At 39.6% G+C, this 25,811-nt stretch overlaps 1 protein-coding gene and 1 pseudogene across 3 annotated transcripts in view; both read right to left on the bottom strand.

Moving 5' to 3' along the window:
* Uprt (uracil phosphoribosyltransferase homolog) overlaps nucleotides 1-25,811 on the bottom strand; it is a 52,120-nt gene that overhangs the window by 5,240 nt on the left and 21,069 nt on the right. The window contains exons 3-7 of one of the 3 annotated variants that reach the window (XM_038316645.1): nucleotides 23,692-23,761; nucleotides 22,572-22,634; nucleotides 20,864-21,025; nucleotides 20,111-20,209; nucleotides 9,817-15,997 (exon numbers count right to left, since the gene is read on the bottom strand). In XM_038316645.1, the coding sequence (XP_038172573.1) occupies nucleotides 15,891-15,997; nucleotides 20,111-20,209; nucleotides 20,864-21,025; nucleotides 22,572-22,634; nucleotides 23,692-23,761 (501 nt within the window). In that variant the 3' untranslated portion in view covers nucleotides 9,817-15,890. Of the gene's footprint in view, nucleotides 1-9,816; nucleotides 15,998-20,110; nucleotides 20,210-20,863; nucleotides 21,026-22,571; nucleotides 22,635-23,691; nucleotides 23,762-25,811 lie in introns of those variants that run through there. The other 2 variants (XM_038316646.1, XM_038316647.1) reach the window with 2 other exon arrangements.
* Nucleotides 8,125-14,074, bottom strand: LOC119804890 (annotated as a pseudogene).

Genomic DNA, 25,811 nt, shown 5'->3' with positions numbered 1-25,811 from the left:
CTCCTTCCACTCTTCAACTGGATCTTGGGAGCTCAGTCCAGTGCTCCGATAATGGGTCATTGCCTCTGTTCCCATCTGTTGTTGGACGAAGGTTCTATAGTGATATTTAAGATAATCATCAGTCTGGCTACAGGGTAAGGTCAGTTCAGACACCCTCTCCTCTATTGCTTAGGGTCTTAACTAAGGTCATCTCTGTGGGTTCTTGGGCATTTTTCTAGAGCCAGGTTTCTTGCTAACTCCATAATGGCTCGCTTAATCAAGATATTTCTTTCTTGCTCTCGTATCTGTCCTTCCTCCATCTCGACTATCCCATTCCCTCAAGTTCTCCTCAGCCCCCCTTCTCCACTTCCTTCTACCCCCTAACCCCTGCTCCCAAATTTTTGTCTGATTCCAATTTCCAGGTAGGTCTATATATGCTTTTCTTTGGGCTTACCTTATTACTTAGTTTCTCTAGGATCCGGAACTATGGGCTTGTTGCCCTTTTTTATGACTAGTATCCACTTATGAGTGAGTACATACCATATTCATTTTGGGGAGGGGTCTGGGTTACCTCACTCAGGATAATATTTTCTAATTCCATCTATTTCCAGTTGAAGAGTGGAAAAAGTGAAAGTATGAGCAAGGAATTCAAGACCATGAGGGGGTCATCCACTGAGACAGTTTGCTTGAACTAATGGTAGCTCACCAACTCCAACTGGACTGGGAATGAACAAGCATGGGAACAACCAAGCCCCTCTGAAGGGGGTTAACAGTTGGGGCAGACTGAGGGACCACTGATAGTGACAATGGAATGTCTCTACTGCATATACCAGCTTCGTGGGATCCTATTCTCTTTGGATGTAAACCTTGTTCAACCTAGATGTAGTAGGGAGGCCTTTGGACTTTCCACAGGATGGGGTACATGGCACTCCCTTAGGGTTGGAGGGGTGAGGTGGGAGGGAAAGGGAGGGGACTGGGAGGATGGGAGGGAGTGGGAATTTGGATTGGTATTTCTTAAGTAATAATAATAAAAACAACAAAAACAAAGAATTAGTTAATAAGAAGACCCTGAGATACTGGGCCAATCAGTTTATAGTTGATGTACGCCTTTGGGACTGAGTGACTGCAAGACCTGGCAGGACAGAAAACCTCAGTCAACAGAATGGCACCCAATGTGGACAACTGCATCCGCATAAAGCCTGAGAGAGCTTAGGAAGTAATTCCAAACAGAAAAGAATAGAGTAAAGCATGGCTTATTGATAGCAGCACTTTCTCAAGTGGGCTCTGCTTGCTAGAGGCAAGCACTCTCATTTAAGAAAGGCTTCCTGACTCAGCATTAGCTGTAAAACCTTGCAGCTCTTTTAAGAGGTCCTGCCATGAAACACTTAAATGGTGTTGATGAAAAGCTGACCGCATGATTTTTGGTGGTAGTAGGGACCTTGAAACGTCATAGAGTTATGGTAATATACATGGCTCTGGCCGGTACCTCTGCCATGAGGCTGGGATCTCAGAAAGCTAAGGAATGTGCAGCCATCAAAGCTACATCTTTAATCCTAGCCATATCACTTAGCAACTTAAAGACTCATGTGGTCAGAAAAAGAGAGATATATAGTAAAGATAGATTCAGATGAAGAAAACCTCTAAATGTTTTACAGTGTGTTTATATTTGTAGGCTTGGAGAAAAAAAGAAAAAAGGAAAGAATCCTTAAAAATAAAAAAGAAAGAAAGAGAATAGTAGGGTGTGGTGGCACACACCTTTAATCCCAACACTTTGGAGGCAGACGGATCCCTGTGAGTTCAAGGTGTGGTGGCACATACCTTTAATCCCAGCACTTGGGAGGCAGAGGCAGGCAGATCTCTGTGAGTTCAAGGACAATCTGGTCTACAGAGTTAATTCCAGGACAGCCAAAGGTACACAAAGAAACCCTGTTTCAAAAAGTCAAAAATTAAAAATAAAAATTAAAAATAGTGTTTAAAATAAAGTCATGGAAAACACACAGATAATCTGGATACTGTATGTTATTATGTTTTCTTTGAATTGTTTAAATGCTGAGGAAGGAGTAACAGCTGCTAAAAGATATTTGTTTATAAATGCTGTTGAATTAATCCAAGATAGGTATTTTGAAAATACCTTGACTTCAAAATTGAAGTCAAAAGGTATGTTACTTTGGAGAAGAGGTTTTGCTTTTGTTTCCACAGGAAATGAGAGGCTGTGGACTCATTCCAGGTTAAGAAAAATCAAATTTGATCAAGGAAGAACCTCTGAAGAATCTCCAATAGAAGCAGATGGTCCAAATGATCCAACATTTCAGAGGACTTCTGTTGGAGTTTCCTCTGAGTTCTGCATCCAGAACAGTTTCAAGACTGCTGGCTGAGACAATCAAGCCTCACAGAATATTCCATTCAGGACTTGACCAAAATTCAAATTTTTTAGGCCCCCATAAGATTATCAGCACCCCCAATCAGCAGGAAGTAGCCTGGAAAACTACGCCCACATTCCCCCAAAAAACTGGGTTATGGATGTTTGCCTTTGTTTAGAATGTTGATTACAAGTTGTTATGAATAATGGTCAGCAGAATAGCTAAACAAAGATTTGATTCAGAGTTCTTAAAAGGGGGGGGGGAAGTATTGTGGGACAATGGTCTGTTCCATATCACTTATACTTTAAATAAATTGCTGATTGGCCAGTAGCCAGGCAGGAAGTATAGGCTGGGCAATGAGAATTCTGGGAAGATGGAAGTTTCAGGCTGCAGTCCTGACCCAGCCTCAGAGGAAGAAAGATGATGAGACTACTTCGCTGAAAAAGGTGCCATGCCACATGGCCAACATAGACAAGAATTATTATGAGCTAATATAAATTATAAGAATTAGTTAATAAGAACAGCCTGAGATACTGGGCCAATCAGTTTTTAATTGAAAAAAAATTGAGATCATCATCAATAGCCAATGATGTAATGAGCCATTCCTATGTACTGAAGCCTTCATAAATCCTCAGACAGGCAGGACTCTGAGCACTTCAAGATTGTTGAACAAGTGAGTTTCTGAAGCAAGGAGGACCTAGAAAAATGTCACAGAAGCTGTACACTTCATAAATACATGACTCCATGCATCTCTTCCATCTGGCTGTTATCCGCATCTTTGACTTTACAATAAACCAATAAACAAGCATTTATCCAACTACTGAGCTACGTGGCAACTTAATCAAGCCTAAGGAAGTGATCTTAGGAGCTCTCAATTTCAAGCTGGTTGGTCAGAAATGGGTAAAACAGTCTGGAGACTGCAACTGGCATTGCAAAGTGGTAATGGCGGTCAGTGATGGAGAACGAAGCACTTGACCTGTAGGATCAAATGCTATTTTCAGGTACAACAAGTCAGAATTGAATCAAATCAGACACTCAGCTGGCACTCACACCCTGGAAAATTGGTTGCTTGGTGTGTAAGGAGAAATCCCACATATCTGATACCAGCAGTGTTGTGGGGAGTGTGTGAGAGCAGGAAACACTTTGGGTTTTTTTCTCCTTATCTAGTAGGATATAAAGTAGATTCTGGCAAGTGGAAATATATGGATGATTCCCAACTTCTGATGAGCTGACTTACAATTTTTGAATTTACAATGATGAAAAAGTGATATGCATTCAGTAGAAACCAAATATTGAATTTTTATCTTTTTCCAGGATAGCAATATGCAATATAATATGACCTTGCTATGCTGGGTAGTGGCAATGAACCACAGTTCCCATTAACCACATAATCACTCTACAGTGTGCTGAGTTGTTAAGCTATGCTGTTTGGTAACTTAGATATATTAAATTTATTTTCAATTTTTGACATTTTCAACTGATCATGGATTTATCATTTGTTAAGTAACATGTATATTAACCAGTAAGGAAATAACTAAAAGTAATAAAAAATAATTGAAGTAATTCAAGTATACCATTAGAAAATGTTCCCTTAATGCAGATGTTCTCAACCTGTGGGTCATGACCCCTTTGGGGATCAAAAGACTTTTTCACAGTGGTCACATAAGACCATCAGGAAACAGAGATATTTAAATTATGATTCATAACAGTAGCAAAATTAACAGACATGAAGTAGTAATGAAAGTAATTTTATGCTGGGGGTCTTCACAACATAAGGAACTGTACTAAAGGGTCACTAAAGCATTAGGAAGGTTGAGAATCACTGCCTTAATATATTAAAAAAGTGGGCAAATGGAGAAGATGAACCAGAATGATATTTATGGAAAGTGTCAAATAAAATAATAGGTATAAAATCAACTATATAATAATATTAAACACAACTAGATTAAACAATCCAACTAAAAGCTATATATTGCTAAAACGCCATAGAAAATATAGACTTAAAGATAAAAAGAGTTTGAAAATAAAAGGTTAAAAACCATTTACCACGCAAAGAAAAACTGAGTGATTTATATCTGGCCAAATATACTTTAAAGACTGTTAACTGAGAGACTGGAGATATGGCTCGGTGGTTAAGAGCACTTGGTATTTTTGCAGAGGACCTGGCTCAGTTCTCAGCACTGACATGCCAGCCCATAGCCATCTGTAACTCTAGTTCCAGGGGATCTGACACCCTCTTCTGGCCTCCCTGATCACTGTGAATGCACAAAGTGCACATAAATACATGCACATAAAACATTAATATGCATAAAAATAAATAATTTTCCAAAAATAGAAACACATGCTAATTAAGACAAAGAGGTAAATTTTATAATGATACCCAATGATGGAATATGGAATTATTTTTCCTAATACCAGTAACAATAAATTATATTTGATTTCACCACTTTTATTCAACATTGGCATGGCGCTCCAGCCACTTCGAGAAAGAAGTTATCCAAATTGGAAAGGAATGGAAAATGATCACTGTCCATTAATGACATGACCTTGTATATGGAAAAATCCTAATGAACATATACTCAAAATGAAAATTATTAAATGAATTCAGCAAAATTGCAGAATATAAGGTCAACACAAAATTCTGGCATTTTTACATACTAGCAATGAATGAATTAAAAGAAAATCAAGAAAAATCCATTTATAATATTATAAAAGGATTTCAATGCTTAAAAATAAATTGAACCAAGGAGATAAAAGTTTATGGCATGGAAATCACAGAACATTGTATCAAATAAAGGCAAAGAAGACAAGTAGGAAGATACTCCATGTCCATAGATTGGAAAACTTAATAGTAAGATGTCACTATTACCCAAACTGACCTATGGTTTCATTGGAATCTCTATCAAAATTACAATGCCTCATCTGAGTCCTAAAATTCATAATGAATTACAAGGCTAGACAATGAAGAAAAGGAATAGCAAAGTAAGAGAACTCATTTTCTGATACCAAGATGTATTACAAAACCCCAGTAATCAAAATTAGCATAATGATACAAACAAAGGGTAATGAAGTAAAATTGAGAGTCCATAACACGAACTTTTATATTTGTTCTAGGCTATGGGCCAATGGTAAATAGCTTTCCTATGATGTACAGGGCACTGTTTTCAACCCTCAGTACTATACCGCAGTGCAACACACATAGATATAAGAAAAAAAAGAATGGAAAATTGCAGTTAACCCTTACCCACTGGGAGAGGTGGATGGGAGATGGACTGGGAGAAGGTGGGGTGGGAGGCAGGAGAAGGGGTTGGGCGGAGGGAGAACTATGGATGGAATGTAAGATGAAATTGTAAAAATAAATTAAAATAAAAAGAAATGTGAAGCTATAAATATTGTGATAAACTCATGCCATTTTACTTTGCTTTTCCAAGAAGTGAATCATTGCTTTGTTCAGTGTTTCCATGCTGCATATACTAACCACTAATTTAGTCACTAGTAATTATTTTCATAACCAGGATCATAGTGCTCAATTTTGATTAGCACTTATTTTACTTAACAATAGTCCCTAAGTACTAGAGTAGAGATACTTTCACTTTGGATATGCCAAAGAAAAGTGATAAAGCGCTTTCTTTAAGTGAAAAAGCAGAAGTTCTGGCTTAAGGAAACAACAATGAAGTATTCTGAAGCTGCTAAGATCCGCGGTAAGAATGAATCTCCACCCACGAAATAGCAAAGAAGGAGAAAAAAATTTGTGTTGGTTTTGCTGTCACACCTCAAACTGCAAAAACTATGGGCACTGCATGACAAGTGCTTGACAGAGATAGAAGGGAATGGAGTTCGTAGTTTGGTATTATCCCAGTTTACAGCCATCCACCGCAGCCTTACAGTTCATCCCTCAGGGACGCAGAAAGAACTACCGGAATTATATCATTAAACGTTTATGCCACAATTTGTAAGGGCTTAATGGGATAAATTATAAGTTCACCCTATCTTACAAAATTTGGACTCACCAAGAATGTACCTCCATTGCCTGGTGGCTAAGATCTCCCAGTGAGTCTCTATCCATGCAACTCTACAAGGTAAGTATGGCCTGAAAGGAAAGCACTTGCTAGATAAACTCAGACTGCTACTGCTGTCACTGAGAGTCAACAGTCAATGAATGTGATGTTCCTTCCTATGGTTAAAATCAACTGTAGGCCCGAGGCTATAGCTCACTGATAAATCACTAGCCTACTACAATGGCAAGGTCCTGGGTTCAATCCCCAGTAGTCTACTGTGATAAAGAAGGTATGGCAGAATTCATGGTTATGGGAGTATGTTGTAGCGATTCCTCACATCCCAGGAGATTAGAAAAACAGAAAGCAGCTGCAACTAGAAGCTAGGCTACACATAATCTTGAAAGGCCTGCCCCAGCAACCTGTTGTCACTAAGGCTTCCATTGCCCCTCAAAAGAGCACCTCCACTTGGGGAACAAGCATTCAAAATACAGGCATGTAAAATCAAGTATATATGACAGGAAAATAGAAGTGGAAATGTCTAACAAGAGTATGACTGGGTGAAGTGTAAATCTAATCAATCTTAATCAATAAAAACCAAGAGTCAGATATCGGGGTAAAACCTGAAAAATCAAAGAAGCAGAGGAGCAGCTGCCAGTTGCTTCCTTCCTCTCTCATTCCTCAGCCCAAAAGGGCTGAGATCCTGTCTACATCCCACCTTTTCACTTCCTGTCTCCACCTCCTGAGTGCTGGGATTAAAGGCATGAGCCACAAGTGCTCAGCTTTTATGGTTAACTAGTGGCTAGCTCCAACCTCTGATCGCCAGGCAAGCTTTGTCAGAACACAAACAAAATATCACGTAACAGGTGGGCAAAGGTGGGATGAGGACAAGGAAAGGGGATATTTTTCAACATATAGTATTTATTTGTATGAAAACTATAGAAATAAGTTAATTTTTAAAATTGCCTTTATAAAGGTTATTTCAGATTCAAATAATAACAGCTATGATGGAGCACTATAAACAACCTGTGTGGTTTTAGTCTTAAAAAACAGGTTATAGGGGTTGGCCTATAGGTCAGTCGATCACTAGCCTACCATGTCATTAGGCCCTAGGCTTGGTACCAGGCACCTCCAAAGGCTTTTTTCCAAGTTACATCTACTACAGAGGTTATCGTTTGAGAATGAACTTCCAGAAAATTACTTCCGGTCTGGACATCAGACCGGAACTATGCAATATACAACAGATAGACTGACAGCTGCGTAACTATCGACTTTGATCACCACTTAAAAAGATCGTTAGCTATTATGAATAGAGTCATTGCCTGTGATGTCAAAGTGTTCTGTGCATATATACAAATCACCCTTGTTTCTGCAGATTTAAAGTTATTACAACAGAGTTGGAGGCTAAAGAGATGGCTCAGTGAATACAAGCATATACTGTCCTTGAAGGAGACCTAAGATCAGTTCTCAAGACAACATTAGACAGCTCACATCTGCCTCTCTCCAGCTCCAGAGGATTTGAAGCCTTCTTCTGAACTCCGTGGTCACACACTCATGCGCACATACCCACACAAAAAGGCACACATACACATAATTAAAAATATGGTGAATCTTTTAAAAGATAGAGACAATGTGTCCATGAAAGGACTAAAGCAGAAGGTATTATTGCTAAGCTCAAATTCCCATGGGAAATGACTACCTTGAGACAAGAAAGGTTAGGCAGGAGTTTCTATAGCTTATGCAGAATCAATTATTTCTTTTTGTTTTTGACTGGATGTAAGATTTAGACCTCAAGAGTGCAGGACTGGCTACTTGTCCAGAGTACTGCAATTGAGGATATATTTGACCACACAGCCATCAGGAGTGAGCCACTTCTCAGCTACTATGTCTTTTCATCCATCTGCATTAAACTTGGTGAAGCCCCACATCTTTGAGATGTGGATCTCCTGGTGGCCAGGGAGCTTGAACTTGGCTCTACACATAGCGTAGATCCCAGGTTCCTTAATCTGTGGCTTGGCGTGGATAGACCTGATGACCTTGCCAACAAGTCCCGGAGCTGCCAAAAGGCATACACATACCTGTGTGGAGCCTGTTAAGCTCAGCACAGGACATCTTGTTGGTGCAAATGACATGGAAAGGGTGGAGCCTCACTTAGATATGAAAGCCATCCTTGCCACAACTCTTTTCCACGTATTTGTTGGCATAAGTACAAGTGGCCCTCCAGGGCTTTAGAAGAGAGTTCTGCACATTTATTTGACACCACGTGAACATGAAGTGGGAATTCATTAACTTGTGCCTTCTGTCCCAAGTCTGATGCCCTGGCAGAAGTGAGTCTCTAAAGTATTGTTCTTAAAATACAAGTAACACCAGGCTGGATGGCTGTGGCGCATAGTAACAAGAGGATCTTAGGTGGTACACCAAAGGAAAAGAGAGAATAAATTATTTTTCTTTTTTGTGTGTTTCTTTTTTTATTAGTTAAATTTATTCATTTATTTTACATCCCGACCAAAATTTCCCCTCCCTCTCTCCTCCCATCCCCTCCTCCCATCTCCCCTCCCAATCCACTCCTGTTTTTGTTCAGAAAGGGGCACACCTCCTATGGGTATTAACAAAGCATGGCATATCAAACCTAGGTAGTACTAAACTCCTCCCCTTTTATTAAGGTTGGGCAAGGCAACCCAGAATGAGGACTAGGTTCCCAAAAGATAGCCAAGGCTTTAGGGACATTCCTGATCCCACTGCTAGGAGTCTCACAAGCCACACAACTATCACACATATGTAGACGGTCTACATGGGTCCCATGCAGGTTCCCTGGCCTGACTGATACAATTCTGCCTCCCTCTCTTCAGCAGGATTCCCCGAGTTCAGTCCAGTGACTGGCTGTGAATCTCCTTATCTGCTTTCATCAGTTACTGGATGAAGGCTCTCTGATGACAACTTGGGTAGTCACTAATCTAGCCTCTCTGGGGCTGTGGATTGTAGTATGGTTGGTTAGCCTTTACACATAATATCCACTTATGCGTGAGTAAATGTTTGTCTTTCTGGGTCTGGATTAACTCACTCGGGATGATTTTTTCCTAGTTCCACTCATTTGCCTGAGAATTTCATGATGTGATTGTTTTTAACATCTGAGTCCATTGTGCACATGTACCATATTTTCTTTATCCGAGAATAAATTATTTCCAAGCATGAACTACCATCCACATAATCTTAGTAGGGAGATGCAGTATCTGTGGGTACAAAACATGTTTTCTAATTGTGCTAAGGCAATTACAATGGCAACAACATGCCTGGTGGATTAGACACTGGTCCACAGGACAGAAGAGAGCTATATGAGAAACAGGTACCATCTTAGGCATCAAACTGCCAGGAAGGCTCAGTAGGAGGATTGTTGTGAGTTTGAGGCCACTCTAAGCTGTGTAGTGATGCATAGATAGCCTAAGGTCCAGAGACCTTTTCTTAAAAAAGAAAGACAGCATGCGTTATTATTTTCCATTTATTTAAATTTATTTTAAGTGATCCATAAAAACAAAATTTGTACATATTTATGGGATACCATGATATTTCAGTACATGTACACATTATATAAATTTAAATCATGTTCAACCTTTTCCTCATCATTACTTCTTCATATTAAAAACTTAAAATATTTTCTAATTTTTTATGTATAGCACATTAACGATGATCTACACTCTTACTATGTAACAGCACAGTAGAACTTTCTTCTATCTAAGTAACTATAACTTAGTGACACTTGTTCAGCCTTTCCTCATTCAGCCATCCCTCCCCAAACTCTGGTAACAAGCACTCTACTGTCAACCTGCACAAGATCAGTTGTCGTCAGATCCCACATAGTAGAAGTCAAACAGCTTCACAGTTTCACTCAACATAACCTCCAGTTCCATCCAATTTTGTCACAAAATCATTCCTCTGCATGGCTGAATAGCATTGTACAAATGTACTATACTTTATCGATAAATTCATCACTGACATACACTTTGGCTGTTCCTATTGGTTAGTTATTGACAATACTGCTGCAATGAACATGGGAGTGCAAATGTCTCTGCAGCCTGATAATTTCATTCTCTCTGCTTACATACTCAGTAGTGTGACTGCTGGAGCAAAGTGAGTTTCCTTTTAAAGAATGGCATTCACAAGAGAATGGTGAGTCAAGTGGGTTAGAAGAGCCGAAGGGTCACTCTTCCAGAAGACAAGAAAAGGAAAGGAATCAGCCTGGAAAGATAGTAAGGGTTTAGCAACCGGGCCAGGCAGATTCCTTGAATCAAGATGGACTCACAGCTGGGTAAAGGCTTGTATCACGAACATATAGGGTTTTTAGAACAATTTAAAACAGTTGGAGCCTGACCCAGATATGAATCACTAGCCCTTCACGATAGACAATGACATACCAACACTTGTGGAATTCCTATAAGCCTCCAAACTTATAAATTCTCTGAAGGTCAAAACAACTTATATTAATATGCACTTGCTTGTTCTCACCCCCAGAATGGAGCAAAGGAAGTTGCACCTGATTTCACAGCAGAAGTAGAAATAATTCTAAATTACACCCTCAGATTTGCCATAAGAATCCTGCCCTGCCAGGAGTGACAGTGCACACCTTTAATCTCACCGCTTCGGAGGCAGAAGCAGGTGGATCTCTGTAAATTTGAGGCCGGCCTGGTCTGCATAGTAAGCACCAGGCTAGCCAGGGCTGTATAGTGAAATCCTATGTAAAAAAAGTAATAATAACAAAGAAAAAACAGGCCCTGCCACATAACACACATGGAAACAGTCTCAGCAAAAGCCTGTGGATTGGAAGAAGATAACTAGGTTTGTCACTACAATTATGTGCCTCCTCCATCCATATTGAAGCTCTAATCCCCAATACCTCAGACTGGGACTATATTGGAGCTAGGGCTTTAGGAAGTGATTTGGTTACAACAAGGCCATTAAACAGGCCCTAATACAATCTGACTATGATCATATGAAGAGAAAATCTGAACACACAAAGGAACACCAAGGATATACATACAGGTGGAAGACCGTGGAAAGTCAAGTCAAAGAGAGGCTTCTGAAAAGTACACAAACATATCAACACTTTGATTGTGGACATGTGGCCTGCCTCCAAAACTATTTCTGTTGTTATAACCATCCAGTCTGGTATTTTGTTACAACAGCACAAATACACTAGTATACTGAATTGGAACCTGGACATAAATCCAGCTGAACTGCGACATCATCTTTCCCTAAGAACATCTGGCACATGGGTAAGAGCCAATTATTTGGGGGATAGTATAATGGTATTTCAGTGACCTGTGGGCCAAACAACTTCTGCATGATACGGTGGAAGGTGAGCATTGCTGGTGAAGTTCAAGTACATTAAACAGGTCACAGAATGCATGGATAATTATATGTATTGGACAATTTATGGGAAATGCCTGACATGAGGAGAAACTAGATGTAGTTAATAAATGATAAGCAGTTTAATATAAGCTTATCATAAAGTTCAAACAAGACAAAGGGAAAATAATCATATTAATATAAAAATATGGAGGTGTATTATAATGGCTTTATAGGATGGATTAACCGCTTCAAGTTTGTTTTTGTTTTACATGAAAACCTCCAAATGTTGGATATACTCATGTTATTATTTCTATAACTTATCTGCTATATAACTGTTATATTAAATGTAAATGCTCAGAAAAATACAAAACAGTCTTCCTTTAAGGGAGACTGGACTGACCAAGTGTGGTGGTACACGCCTTTACTCCTAGCACTATTATAAGTTTGAGGACATCCTGGTCTACACAGTAAATTTCAGGACAGCCAGAGCTACATAATAGAGAGACTATTCCTCAAAAAGAGGGGAAGGGACTGGGTCAATGTCCTGGAGGGTAAACTTAGTGGAAAGAATTGACACAAATGTCATCAAGACATACAGTAGAATCATGAATAATACTCAATCCAAAAGAAGGTGAAAATGAAGAAAAAGTAAATAAAGAACAAATTGGAGATCTAAAGCCAATCAAGCCAATAATTACATGACATGAAAATTTTTATCTAAACACTGCAACAAAAGGCAGGCACTGTCAAATTGGATGTTTTAAAAAGCAAGACACAGCCCTAAAGCTGCCTATAAGAAATTCAGATGAAATACAAACATGTTAAAAAGTAAAGCTAGTCCAAAGAAAGCTGGAATTGTTAGTACCATCAGCTAAAACAGATTTCAGCACAAAGAGTATTAACAGGTACAAAACAGAACATTTCTGAATGGCAAAGGGTCATATTATCAAGAGACTACTGCAATTCTAACAGTCTGCACCTAACAAGAGTACTCTAAATACACAATAAAACCTTCACAGAACTGAAAGAAAAAAACAAATACACCTTAATCTGAGCTTTCAATATCCTTCTAATAATCAATAGAACAAGTAGACAGTAAAAATCAGTGAAGGAGTAGAAAACTTGAACAGCTTTATCAATGAACATAACTTGACATTCATAGTAAACAATACAGGATATGCATGCATTAAAAGAAAGCATGGAAGACTTACCAAATAACAATAATTTATGGACAAGATCCTATGTCAAAAACCATCATAAGTTAAAAGGATTCAAACATAACAATTATATTCTCCTACCAAAATGGAATTAAATTAGGAATAGTATCAAAGAAAAATATGGAAAATTGCACGAATATTTGCATTTGTTGATGACTTTAAATGACCCTGGTTGGGGAAATAAAAAGAAAATATTTTTACCTGAATGAAAATGAAAACATAAAAAAACAGCTAAATCTTTATAGGGAGTTTTACATCATTAAATGTTTATATTATAAAAAGGAGAAATGTTAGAAATCAAGACATTGAATCAGAAACTGAAGGGATGGGGGTACAGCAATCTGTAGCCCTCTAAGCAATTATGATGCATGTCATACCTTGAGAATTACTGCTATGAGTTATTTGCATGTTGGTTTTGCTCTAGACATTATTCTTCAATAAAGAACCTACACAATTTATACTGCTCTGAAGTTCATGTCACTAAAGTCAATCTTACTTTCAGTAGTCTGTTAATCTTATGTTGACTTTAGAAAATAGAGTCCTGCAAGTGATTAACCCTGCAAGTAAGAGTTTGTTTGCTAAAACATTCCAAAATTCAGAGACCATTGTTATATCTGCAGGAGTGCAGGGTGCAAGCATCAGTGGGGAATATGACCTTATTGAATAATTCCTACTGTTTATACTAGGCTTCCCACATGGGAATCAAATGTAGTTAACTTTTAGTCATGTTCAGTGCTGAAAAGCAACAGACATTTGGATCTAAATGGTTAATGATATAAAAAGAATTTGTTTAAGCTGGGCATGCTGGTTGTAAGCCTTTCATCCCAGAACTCAATGGAGGCAATGAGGCAAGGTTAGAGTTGACTACACGGAAAGTTCCAAGTCAGCCTGGGCTGCAGAAGATCATCTTTCAAAACAAAAAAGAATTTGCTTGAAATATGGTTTCATGCCTAAAGTTGGACATGAAATTATCTCAAGTTCCGGAAAGCGCTTCAAACAAAATACTGCAGCCCAAAGAAGCACCAATTCAATTCAGCTGCAGCAATTCTCAGGTTGGCAGGCAAAGAAAAAAATTTGAGATAAAATTCTGGCTCAGTTACTTAAGCTACCCTCAAACACAAAATCCTCCTACCTCAACTTCCTCAATGCTGGGACAGGAATGCTCTTCCACATCCAGCATCGTCTTTCCAACTGATTCAATGCAAGAATAATGTCAACAGATCTGGCCTATCTGAATTTTCTACCCACATCATTCCTGGGACACCTCACTAACAAGCATAAATAAAACTGGCAGCTGGGAAAGGTGGTGAACACCTTTAATACCAGCACGTAGCAGGCAGGAGGATCTCTTTGAGTTCCAGGCCAGCCTGGTCTACATAGAAAATCCCAGGCCAGCCAGGGCTATACGATGAGACCTGTCTTTAAAAAAAAAAATTAGTAAGAACTTGAAGGCAACATTCTGCCATGGAAGAACTGTTAGATGAATTTTAATCTTATTACATGATAGTCTTCAAATCTAAAGTAGCTGGGCATGGTGGTGCACACCTTTAATCCCAGCACTCTGGAGCCTGAAGCAGGCCTCTGAGTTCAAGACCAGCCTGGTCTACAGAGTAAGTTCCAGGACAGCCAGGGCTACCAGAGAGACACCCTGACTCAAACAAACAACAACAACAAAAGTAAAAGTACAGTGAACCCTAGTAGTCTAGAACCACAGGGTAAAATCCAGCCAATCTACTCAAGGGTGCTTTCCTTCCCTGACCCTCACTGATTTTTTTTCAGCATTAGCTCTTTCTTAAGAATCTACGTTCTGCTCAATTGTATGCTTTTGAAAAGAACCCCACAACAGCTGTTTGTGGGGCCATGAACATGTAGTTATGCAAGTAATCACCTAGTCGCCACAGTCACAAGTTTTAACATCAACATAAAATGGGATTGGGGTTTTATAAGCACACTTCAAAAGTGCAAAGATTGAGTCTAATATTGTTTCCCTTTCAGAAGCTTAAATATGAGCACATACAAAGCTCATATATTTTTAAAGAACATTGTTTTTTTTTCCTCTACTTCAATATAGCTATAGCTGTAAAACATGCAAAATAACTAAGCTCCAAACCGAAAACAACTAGTAGAAGCAACTAAATTAAAAAGAACCGTGCTGATTCACTTATTGGCCACAAAATGCAGCAAGGCCTCCACTTTCCTGCACACCTCAGAAAAAATCCCCAATTCCCTATGCAGGGCTGATTTAGCGCTCTCTTGTCAGCATCAGGCATCCACGGTTCGGTCCCTGTAGATTCCTCCATGTTAGAGATCCAGAAAGTGTCAAGGCCCTGCCAACGTTCTCACTGTATTACAGTTTGGCAAGCACCTTCCCTCAACCCCCAAGCTGGGAAATGATCTATAAGGAACACAACAGTTTATCTGAAGAGTTAACCAGACATCCTGGATCTGAAAAGTAAGCAAGGACATTAGCGGCAATATAAAATTCCAGGATATATTCTTGCTCTCTCTTCTCCAAGGTACCTGTGCATATAGTACAACGAAGTCTAGAGTACAGAGGGCAACAACAGCCACATACAGAAAAACACCCTAGAGCTAAAAGCACAGTAAAGCAAACGTAAACTGCAGCGGGCCAAAGAACTAACTCTGGTTTGGGTTTCTTTGCAGCTGCAAGCAACCTCCAAACCAAGAGGGTCACAAGTTTGACAGTTTGCATGCAGTGAGTGAGGGTTCAGTGAGTTCCATGAGCAGATGATTACAATTTCCGTCTTTCTAAGCACTGTGGGTGTGCTTCACTGTTGATTTTGGTACCACATGGGAAGAAATGATCAAATCAAACATAAACTTCCAATATTTCTTGTTACTACACCTACTTCCAATGTTAAAAGGCATTCCTAATGTATGTTCTCCATTATTTCTCAAACAAATTAATAAAAACAAATATGAAATCCATTTACAACCATACTATTATGCAAAGCACTTCATCTTCCTTTAGCAACTTAGTCTGTTCCAAAGTATTTCTGTCCAAAATGTGTAGGTGCAACAGGATGAACTTCAGTAGTTAAAATTGTGATCTCTGGAAATTCTTGAATGATTGATTTGGCACCTTCAAAATATAAAAATAATTATTACTGCAAGATTTTTGGTAACACTAATTAGAGTTCAGGAATTGTATAATCATTGCCTCTAGACTTAATACTGACAGAGAACAGGGAACAATCATCTTTGGATACTGAATTAGGCATGCTTAATCTCTTTATATAACATCCGCTATGCGAAAAGTTTTGTTAATAGTTCAGACCATGCTCCGGCCCACTCAATAATATGGTCTGAAAATCAAATTATTCAGTCATACCAGCTTTGGCTAGAATCACGTAATATGGCACTCCCTAAAAGGATAATCCCATGAAATGAGAGTTTTCCAATGAAAACCCCAGGAAATAAGTGCGAAGGCCTATTTGGTATGTCAGAGAATGCTAACTATTTAGAAAGAAGGATTTGAGCTTTAGGTGAGGGGTTGGGCAGGGAATTTAGACTAGCTGGGACGCCAAACCAAAGCACCACAGTAAAAGCTGCTAAACAATGTGGATTTTTCAGTTTTAATGCCAAACAATGATACACTGTTCCAATTAATACAACTACAACTAAAGAGATTATTTTTTCTTTTGCCAGAGGTGGATAATTACTGGATTATCTTAATGTTTTCAATGTCACCAGTGCTACATACAATGGACAATCAAGCAAATCACCCTTTGTCACCACTGGTATTTGAATTACAGGTACATTTAGGTTACAAAAGAACAAAGTAATCCAATAGACCACAATTAGTACACAATAGCCTACTGAGAATAGCCTTCTAACACACATGCTGTGGCTTCCTGAAGTTTGCCTAATACCTAGGCTAGTTGGAAATGCGAGAACAGCCTAACTAGTGAGTAAAACTCTGAGAAAATGTCCCAAAACCCAAAAGCTTAAAAGTGAAAGTCATTCAGAATTAAACCTGAAAATAACCACTATTAGTACTGTGTGTGCAATTTGAAACCACTGAGTATCTTCCTAGCCACTCATGTTGAGGTCAAATTTGTTTGGTTTTATGCTGAAGTCTACTTTTGGTAATTAGTGCTACAATTCATGTTGGTCATCTCTAAACTTACTGGTAACATTTAACAGTATTTCTTTATATTTCTATTCATTCTTTGAGAATTTTATACAATATATTTTGATCTTATTCATACCTCGTCCTCACTCCTTATCCACCCAACTCTGTGGGTGTTTGCATTCTCTCTTTTCCTCTTCCCACCTTCAACCATCAAGCACAGGCTGTTTTACCCAACTCTGGTGTGTTGACCTGGCAGGGGTCAAACCATTAGAAAAGCTGACTCTCCCTCTCCCAGAATTTATCAAGGGCCAGCAGTGCCTCAGCTAATGGTCGGACTCCATGTCCACCTTCCCCACCTTTATGTTAGGCTCCTATATGGCTTGAGCCTGCAAGGGTCTTATGCACACTGTCACACATCCTCTATGAGTTCATATGTGTAACTGTTCTGTCTGTAAAACACTGTTTCCCTAAAGTCATCCACTACTTCTGGCTCTTAAGCTCTTCCCACCCCTCCAAAAAGGTCTTTGAGATTTTGAAGGAGGGATGCATTTCACAGAATGCAATTCTCTTGTTTGTGCTGCCTTTTCACACTTGCTATCTATATTTTTATATCACTAAATGTTTCTCAAAAGCAACTTTTGATGTGGAATATTATTTTAAGATATGTTACATTTATTCATGCCATGGAACATTTATTTAATGATGCAAAGATGGGTTTCATTCTTTTATGTTGCATTTGTTTAACTTTGTAAAGCTGTGATTCTTTGCCTGTCTAAAACATCACATTGGTTTAATACAGAGCCAAATGGCCAATAGGAAGACAGGAGGAAGGATAGGCGGGGCTGGCAGGCAGAGAGAATAGATAGGAGGAGAAATCTGGATGGGGATAAGTAGAAGCAAGATAGAACAAGGAGAGAAGGACATCAGGGACCAGCCACCCAGCTATACAGCAAGTCACAGAGAAAGAAGCAAAGAAAAGTATACAGAAATAAAGAAAGTAAAAGCCCAGAGGGAAAAGATAGATGGGATAATTTAAGCTAAAAAATATCTTGCCATATAGTCCACAACTCCAGAGGAGCTAGGTAACAAGGAGAACCCTAAGAGAGACATATATGGATTCCCCCGGTAATGGGAGATATACTGACTGAGGGAGCCATTATGGGGCTACCATGATACCTGGCACCAGTGAAATTCCCAGGAATCCACAAGGATGACCCCAGCTTAAGACCCTAAACAATAGTGGAGAAGGTGCCTGAACTGGCCTTGCCCTGTAATCAGATTGATGACTACTTTAATTGTCATCATAGAAACTTCATCCGGTAACTGATGGAAGCAGATGCAGAGATCCACAAAGCTGTGGGCCAAGCCTCCAGAATGCCTTTGAAGAGGGAGGAGCAACAATATGAGCAAAGAGGTCAAGACCACGATGGGTAAACCCACAGAAACAGCTGACCTGAGCTAGTGGGAGTTCACTGACTCAGGACTGATAGTGGGGAAACCTGCATAGGACCAAACTAGGCCCTCTGAATGTGGGTGACAGTTGTGTGGCTGGGGCAGTTTGTGGGGCCACTGGCAGTAGGGCCAGGATTTATCTCTAATGCTTGAATTGGCTTTTGGAGCCCATTCTTTTTGGAGGGATACCTTGCTCAACCTAAATATGGTGGGGGGACTTGGTTCTGCCTCAAAGTGATGTGTCAGACTTTGTTGACTCCCCATGGGAAGCCTTACCCTCTCTAAGGAGTGGATGAGAGGAGGAGAGTGGAAAATGGAACAGGCATATAAAATGAGAAAAGATCGTTTTTAAAAATTAATTAATTAAAATAAAAAAGTAATTAAGAAAATCTGGCTAGAAACAAGCCAAGCCAAGGCCGGGCATTTATAAGAAAGAATAAGACTCCATGTGTGATTAATTTGGGAGTTGAGTGGTGGACCCTCCAAAAAGCGAAAAGGGTAAGAAGACTAAAACAACCAATAACAAATTTTTGCAAGGTATGTAATAAACCTCTAAATAGATATTACTTATACACCCATTTCTTTATCAGTCAAGTATATACAATTCCTTTTTTGTTGTTGCTTTTGAGACAGTCTTGCTATATAGTTAGCTTTTCTATGTAACGTGGGCTGGCCTTGAACTTGCACTGATCCTCCTGTCTCTGCTTCCCAAGTGCTGGGATTACAACCGTGTGTCACCATTCCCAGCCATCATTTACACACTTTCCAATTATTTCTTATACTAATTGACTCCATAATGAAGACCCCAGAAAGTAAATTCTTATATGCCTGTATGAATATTTTCATACTATGTATTCCTAATTGCCAGACTGTTTGGTAAGAAAGGCACAGTCTTAATTTAACTATATCTCTTAAAGGAAATGGGAAATAGATGACTTCCTCACACCTACTTAAAACAGACATCTAATTCAAAAAACATCTGATCTTCGCATCACATTGCAAAGATTATTCAATAACACCATAAGTTCCTTGTTATTCGAGAGCTGTTCTCAGGCTCAGGTGAGAAACCATTGAAACTTGAGACCTTTCAGCCATTTGTAGGCCCTAGTCAAATAGGACTTGGGAAAACAACTGCAGTTATTTTCAATGAAGTAATTCATATGTTCCCATTTGAATTTAAACATCAGAATGACTAGATAGATCAGTGGTTAAGAGCACTAGCTGCTCTACCAGGGAACCTAGGTTTGAGTCCCATCACCCACATGGCAGGTCACAACCATCTGTAATTCCAGTTCCAGGGGATGCAACACCCTTTTCTGGCTTCTGAGGTACACAAACATATACATGTATAAAATACTGGAATAAGATTTTAAACATCAGGATAGTGTAAAACAGCCAGGCATGCTTATCTATGTCCATGGTCTCAGTTGCTTAGGAAGATGAGACGAAAGGATCACCTGAGTCTAGGAGTTCAAGACCAGTGTGCAACACCTTGTCCAAAAAATTGTTTACTATTATCACTAAGCTTAAAGATGACAAACACAAGTCATAACTACCAAAACTAGATTTAAATTTAATATGGACTGACAACTATACTTTGCCTTGGAATGAGAGGCTAGAGAGATAGACACTATCTCATGACTATCTGGAGCTGCAAGTTCAACTCACCATGGGGAGTGGAGAAGAGACTGAGTAGGATAATAACACTGGGTTGAACTCCATGTTCTATAAGAACCTTTACAGCTTCAATTACAGTATTGCCAGTGCCTAAAACAAAAAGGCAACGAAACCCATTAGCAATGTTAACACCTAAACTGGCATGTTCTGGAAGTAAGGTCAAGGCAGGAATCTTAACATAAGACTCGACTTGTGAACACTTCATTTGAAAGTGACTGTTCTTTGTCAATGTTATTTTTAATGACAGGTACAACAGAAACAGGTTAGCAAATGTATAAGCCCTAAACTCACTTACTGCTTGAGATACAAAATTTAACACTCCTGCTCACCTCCCTGGGAGACCATGGTATGAGCAAGTACAGGGGTGAGAACAGAATAGCAGAAAAATTAACTGTAGAGAGGATAAAACCTTGAGAAAATCAGTACCATGATCATTAGGGTAGAGACAGGACATGTTTCGATATATTTTCTGTGTTCTATATATTTTACCTCATTAGGTCCTTTGCTTCAATGTGTTCATTTCAAAACAGATGTTCTTTGGAGCTAACAAAGTTTGACTAATGTATATTCCCTTATTACACAATAAAAATGTCCCAGTGAACTGCCCAGGGCAACTCCAAATCCAACAGAGAAAAACACATTTAGAAACTGTTTTTGCCTTTTATATAAGGGTGCGTAGGAGGTAGACACTAACTTGAATTTAAACTCTAACAAAAAATTACAAATGCAACTCAAGCCACTCACTTAGAATTGGATACATCAGAAGGACTTTTCTGCGATAAATGTCTGGGGGGAACTTGGCATAGTACACTTTGGCCCTTTGTGTCTCCTCATCGCTCTGAATCAGGATCTTCCCAATTCGTATGGATCGACAGCAGTCACGTAAACCTTGTTCCATTGCCTCACCTTGAAGAAAGAAAGGAAAAGGGATCAGGGACAAAAGGGATGCAGCAGATAGCGTGCAAATCCAAGAACAGGCCAAAGTCAAGTTTCTCACTGCTATTAATCCAAAAAGAGCACTATCAAGGCAGAAGCATTCTTCTTTCTCTTCTACTGAGCTCAAAATTTATTCTTAGTGGGAACTCAATGAAAGCAGATGAACGGCTTGTCAAAAGAAACCACAGTAAGCTAGACTTATTGCTTGCTTACAAGGTATGGAGCTGTTCTGCTTCCATGATGATGGGAATGAAAGGTTGACTGGGTTGTTCCTTGAGCTTCTTCTATACCAGAGATACTTTTACTCTTATTATTTTTAAGATGATTTTAAGCCAACTAAATTTGTCACTTTCATCTGAGAATAATATAAAAGATTCATGAAAAAGTGGGGGCTGTAGGCCAAAGGCTTTCCTTTTAGATACAAGTGGCCAGGATCCATCACTTAGTTCAACAAGGCTGTGGGACGAGAAGCCCCATCAGGCTAAGTCGTGAGTGTCTGGTGGAGCACTGACTGAGGGGCCATGGGGCAGCCCCTCAGTAGATTCATGGGCAACCGCTAAGCCAACAGAAAAACATCAGAGGTGCAAGAACTAAGGTGGTGCTCTCAGAGAAGTTGGTACTTTCAGAACTGAGAAGAAACCATATCCACGTGTTCAACAACTTCAGATGCTGAACAACACTATTCTGAGCATGCTTTCACTGCTTAAGAGCTGTCTTCCTGGAGGAACAGAGCCTAAAGCTCCTTTTGTAATTGAGGTGTCCAACTGTTCACAAACACAACCAGAACAAGAGAAAAATGAATGTTTATATGTTTTTAAAGTCTGTCTGTTTCCAGTGCAAACAAGTGAGGCTTCCAGCTCTTGTTAAAAGAAAAAAAAAGTTGTTTGCTGAAGAGCAATCATTCCTGTATAGCGGGCACACATTCTCATCACAGGCATGCCATTTTGCTGCACAAAAGTTGCTAGTTAAGATGATCAGTTGGACTCAAAGCACTGATACAGACTGTATAAGATCAGCAAGTGGAAATAGCTAGAGCTAATGACAGCTACGTGCTTTTGCCTATGTAGTCCCATATACATAGAATATAAAATTTACAATATGAAATCAGTCCGGCTTTTGGCAGAGTTCCCTGCAACACAGATAAAAGCAGAGGCAGCATCTTCTCCAGCCAGCTATCCAAATGTTCTTCTTCAGAAAGAATTTAATTTATGCCACATTCCTGCAGTCTGCAAGTCATTCTCCCATCCTGCTATCCTCCCACCCTCCTTTGAGGCATTTTTAAAAGCTGCCTTGCTCGTGGGAGCAGGCCACTAGGGATGATGCCTGCAATTACAATTAACCATACTTAGCAGCACATAGGCCATGACTCCAAGGCACCATGAGGATCGGCAATACAAGTGGTGAGATTTAAGCAAAGGCAGGATGCAATTATGACAAGCCAGCCCGCCTCTCTCCTGGAAAACAGCAACTGTTTCCATGCATGCAAAGAAACAAAATCATACACATGCAAACCTACCGCTCCTCATTATGCTGACCCCACAGTTTCCTTTCTCAAATTTCACTCCTTCATACTTGTGCCCTGTTGGGAAATAAAAAGAAAAAAGAAATGCAATGCTTTATCATTGGAGAGAGGTGCATATTCTATAAGGTACTCGTGGCTCAAAGTAGATGAGTACAAAGCAAGCCAGACACAAAGTATAGCACCTTGGATTTCCTGTGAAAGTAATGAGTCATGATCTTTCATAGTTATTTCTTAATTCCTCAGAAGCAACCTGTGAGAATAATTGGGAGAGGAGGGTTTCCTCAAGTGGGAATTGGACTTATTATAGCACAATATTCACATACACATCCTCCAAACTGAATTCAAAGGAGAATCACTGCAGTCCATGAATACTAGACACCCCATCAGTTCACACCGGGGCCCCACTGTGAGTCACAGCAGAAAGCCTCCTCATTCCATCCCTTCTTAGCAGCCTTCATTCTGCCTTAAAAAGCGGAAGAAAGAGGCTGAAATAGCTAAGCTACTCAAAACCTGGTCTCATTCTGAATTGTGTCACTTATGATGTAACAAACTCAGCCCACGATTGTTCATAGCCAACCCTTTGAATAGTGGAGTTTTCCATCATTTATAAAAAAAACAAATCAGACTTTCCAATCTCTGAAAGGGGGATTGTAAGCTATTCTTATTAGAGCAAAGCACCTTCTCCAAATCTTATCATTTTGACTTGTCTGTCCCTTTTCCACATCTCATCTTCTTTTTAAACCTGGAGTTTCTATGCCAAACCAGTCTCTTGCATTTGTTAGCACCAGAGCTTCCCCACAGAGGTGAAGATAAGCTGCCAGCAATTCTCAACTTTGGTCCCGGTGGACTGCCATCAGAAGCAACACCTGCATGCTGAAGACTATGTAATAACCTTTAACTTGAATTGACAAGCAAGGCATTAACAAAAAGTCACCTACATATATTCCTGTACAAAAGTCTCTTAGTTTTTAAACATGTAAAAAAAAAAAAAAACAGCTCTACCTAAACTCATTTTTCACACTGATTTTACACAGAATGCCTTTTCCCATTTTCCTCCCCCAACTCTAGTTCAGGATTTTTATGAGGAAAAGTTGAGAGCACAAGCCCTTGTTACCTGTTGGCGTGGTCACCATGCATTCTTTATATGGCAGCTGATTCAGTCCCTCTTCTACAACAAGTCTGATCTAGAAAGTCAAAGAAAAAATAAATTGAGGGCCTTCAGAGTCTCCTGCTAGCTGCTAGCCATGGGAGCTGAGGGCTTAGGTCATAGAGGAAGGGGGCCCCTACCATGGCTTAACTGCAGGGACACATCTAAATGTCAGGCTGCTTTTTAGTAAGTACCCAACCTCCGTTTTAGCACACTGACTATCACCAAAGGGCTTCCATGTGCCTTCTGAGTCAGTCAAGAATATGAGAGGCACAAAACTTCAATAAGAGTTATGGCAAAAACACTATTGGTAGTAATAAAATTATGGGTTACCGTGGAAAGTGTCCACGTAGAATTCTCTACCTTGCTTAGTACCTTTGAAATCTTTGCAATTTAAAAATGAACTTAGATTCATTTCTAACAAAGGTACACCATAACGTAAACTATATCAAACAGTCCTTGTGAGAAAATGAATAAATAGATAGACTGAAGCAATTTTACTGGATCTGAAGGAGGACCCAGTAGACTATTCCTGGACTTCTCAGTGAAAGAAAAGTACTATGAAGGCTAATTAGATGGCAGATAAGCAGGTAGAAGGAAAGAACTGACTCCCAGAAGTTGTACTACGACTTTCACATGCATCCACAATGGTATGAGCAGGTGTGTGCACACGCAGACATGCATACACAAGTAAATAAATGCTTAAAAACATTTAAACAGAGTTTTATGAGTTGCATAGCAACTATGTGGTAGAAAGGAAGAATCCCTCAAAATTACTAGAAACAGTCGCTCACAGCGAGATATGAGCAACCAGAGCCCACGAGAACAAAGCCAGTGCCGAGCCTGTAGTGCACATTTTCTCCAATCGATATCACATTAATGACTGAGAATCAGGAACAGCAGGGACAAGTACGATGCTTCATTCTCTGTTATCACAACACATCGCCCTGCTGTCATTAAAGGGATCAATTGGAAATGGCCCATCACTTTTTCCCCCTGCAGAATCAGAGAATGGCCCAGAAACCTTTTGAATAGTGTATGCAAGAGCACACTGCTAGCTACCACCTTCCTTGGCTACTTATGTTTATTTAGGAGAAAATTGCAGAGAAGGTTTCTTTTTTCTTTGAAAAGTACATATCTCTTTCCTCTGGTGACATACCTCAAATGAGCCTTGTTTCCTGCTCCATCCCCTGAAACTCTGGGACAGACGTGATCATGTCTGCAGGAGCCAGAGTTTGGAGGACTGCTGTGAAATGTGCTCTGGACATGGCAGGGCTGTTGCACACTCACCACAGCTGTGTTTGCTCACACACAACAGGCACAAGACCAAGCCAATCAACACTGCACATGCACGGGGGAGGAGCTCACAAGGCCCCACTTCTGACTGAGGAGCTATTGACAGTTGATGGCTTCTGAAGGAAGGAGAGTCAGTTTTCTTTAGAAGTGTGCCCCCCCCCCCGAAAGGTTGACCATACTCCAGAGGGTGGCCTCACACCCGGGGGCATGTGGGCAGCATAAACTAAACTCAGTGGGCTATGAAAAGAAAGAGGGCATGATGTTGGCTGGGAGAGTCTGAGAGGAGTTGAAGGCAGAATGAGGGGTGGATATGATCAAAGTACATTGTATACATATATGAAATTTTCAAAGACGAAATAAAAATGCATAAACAAAGGTGTGGAGATAGGTGTGTCTAAGTAAGAGGAGAGCATAAAACTAGAAGAATGACTCAAATCCTTTTTAAGGGTGGAGTGTACAGCATGTGTTTAATACACCCAAGACCCCCAGTAAAATCTTCACCGCTCTCTCCCCAAAATAATTAAAATGAAAAAAACTACAGGAAACAACTCTCGACAAACTCAGGATAAGATCACTTGTCTACTATCAGAGATATCATCCTTGTGTTGAGGAGATAGTGTATTAGAAATCCTCAACAATAAAAATATAAACAGCTATAATTGCTACCATAACCATAACAGATTCTTCTCAACCCCACCCCATTACTGGTCCTTCAAAGCCCACTACAAAGAATGGAGAAATCCAAATTACCATGTCCTAGGTGAAGTATGCCACCTATCTTACTTGGCTAG

Source organism: Arvicola amphibius, chromosome X (assembly GCF_903992535.2).
Source record: "Arvicola amphibius chromosome X, mArvAmp1.2, whole genome shotgun sequence".
Lineage (NCBI taxonomy): Eukaryota > Metazoa > Chordata > Mammalia > Rodentia > Cricetidae > Arvicola > Arvicola amphibius.
This window is presented reverse-complemented; position numbering and strand designations above follow the sequence as displayed.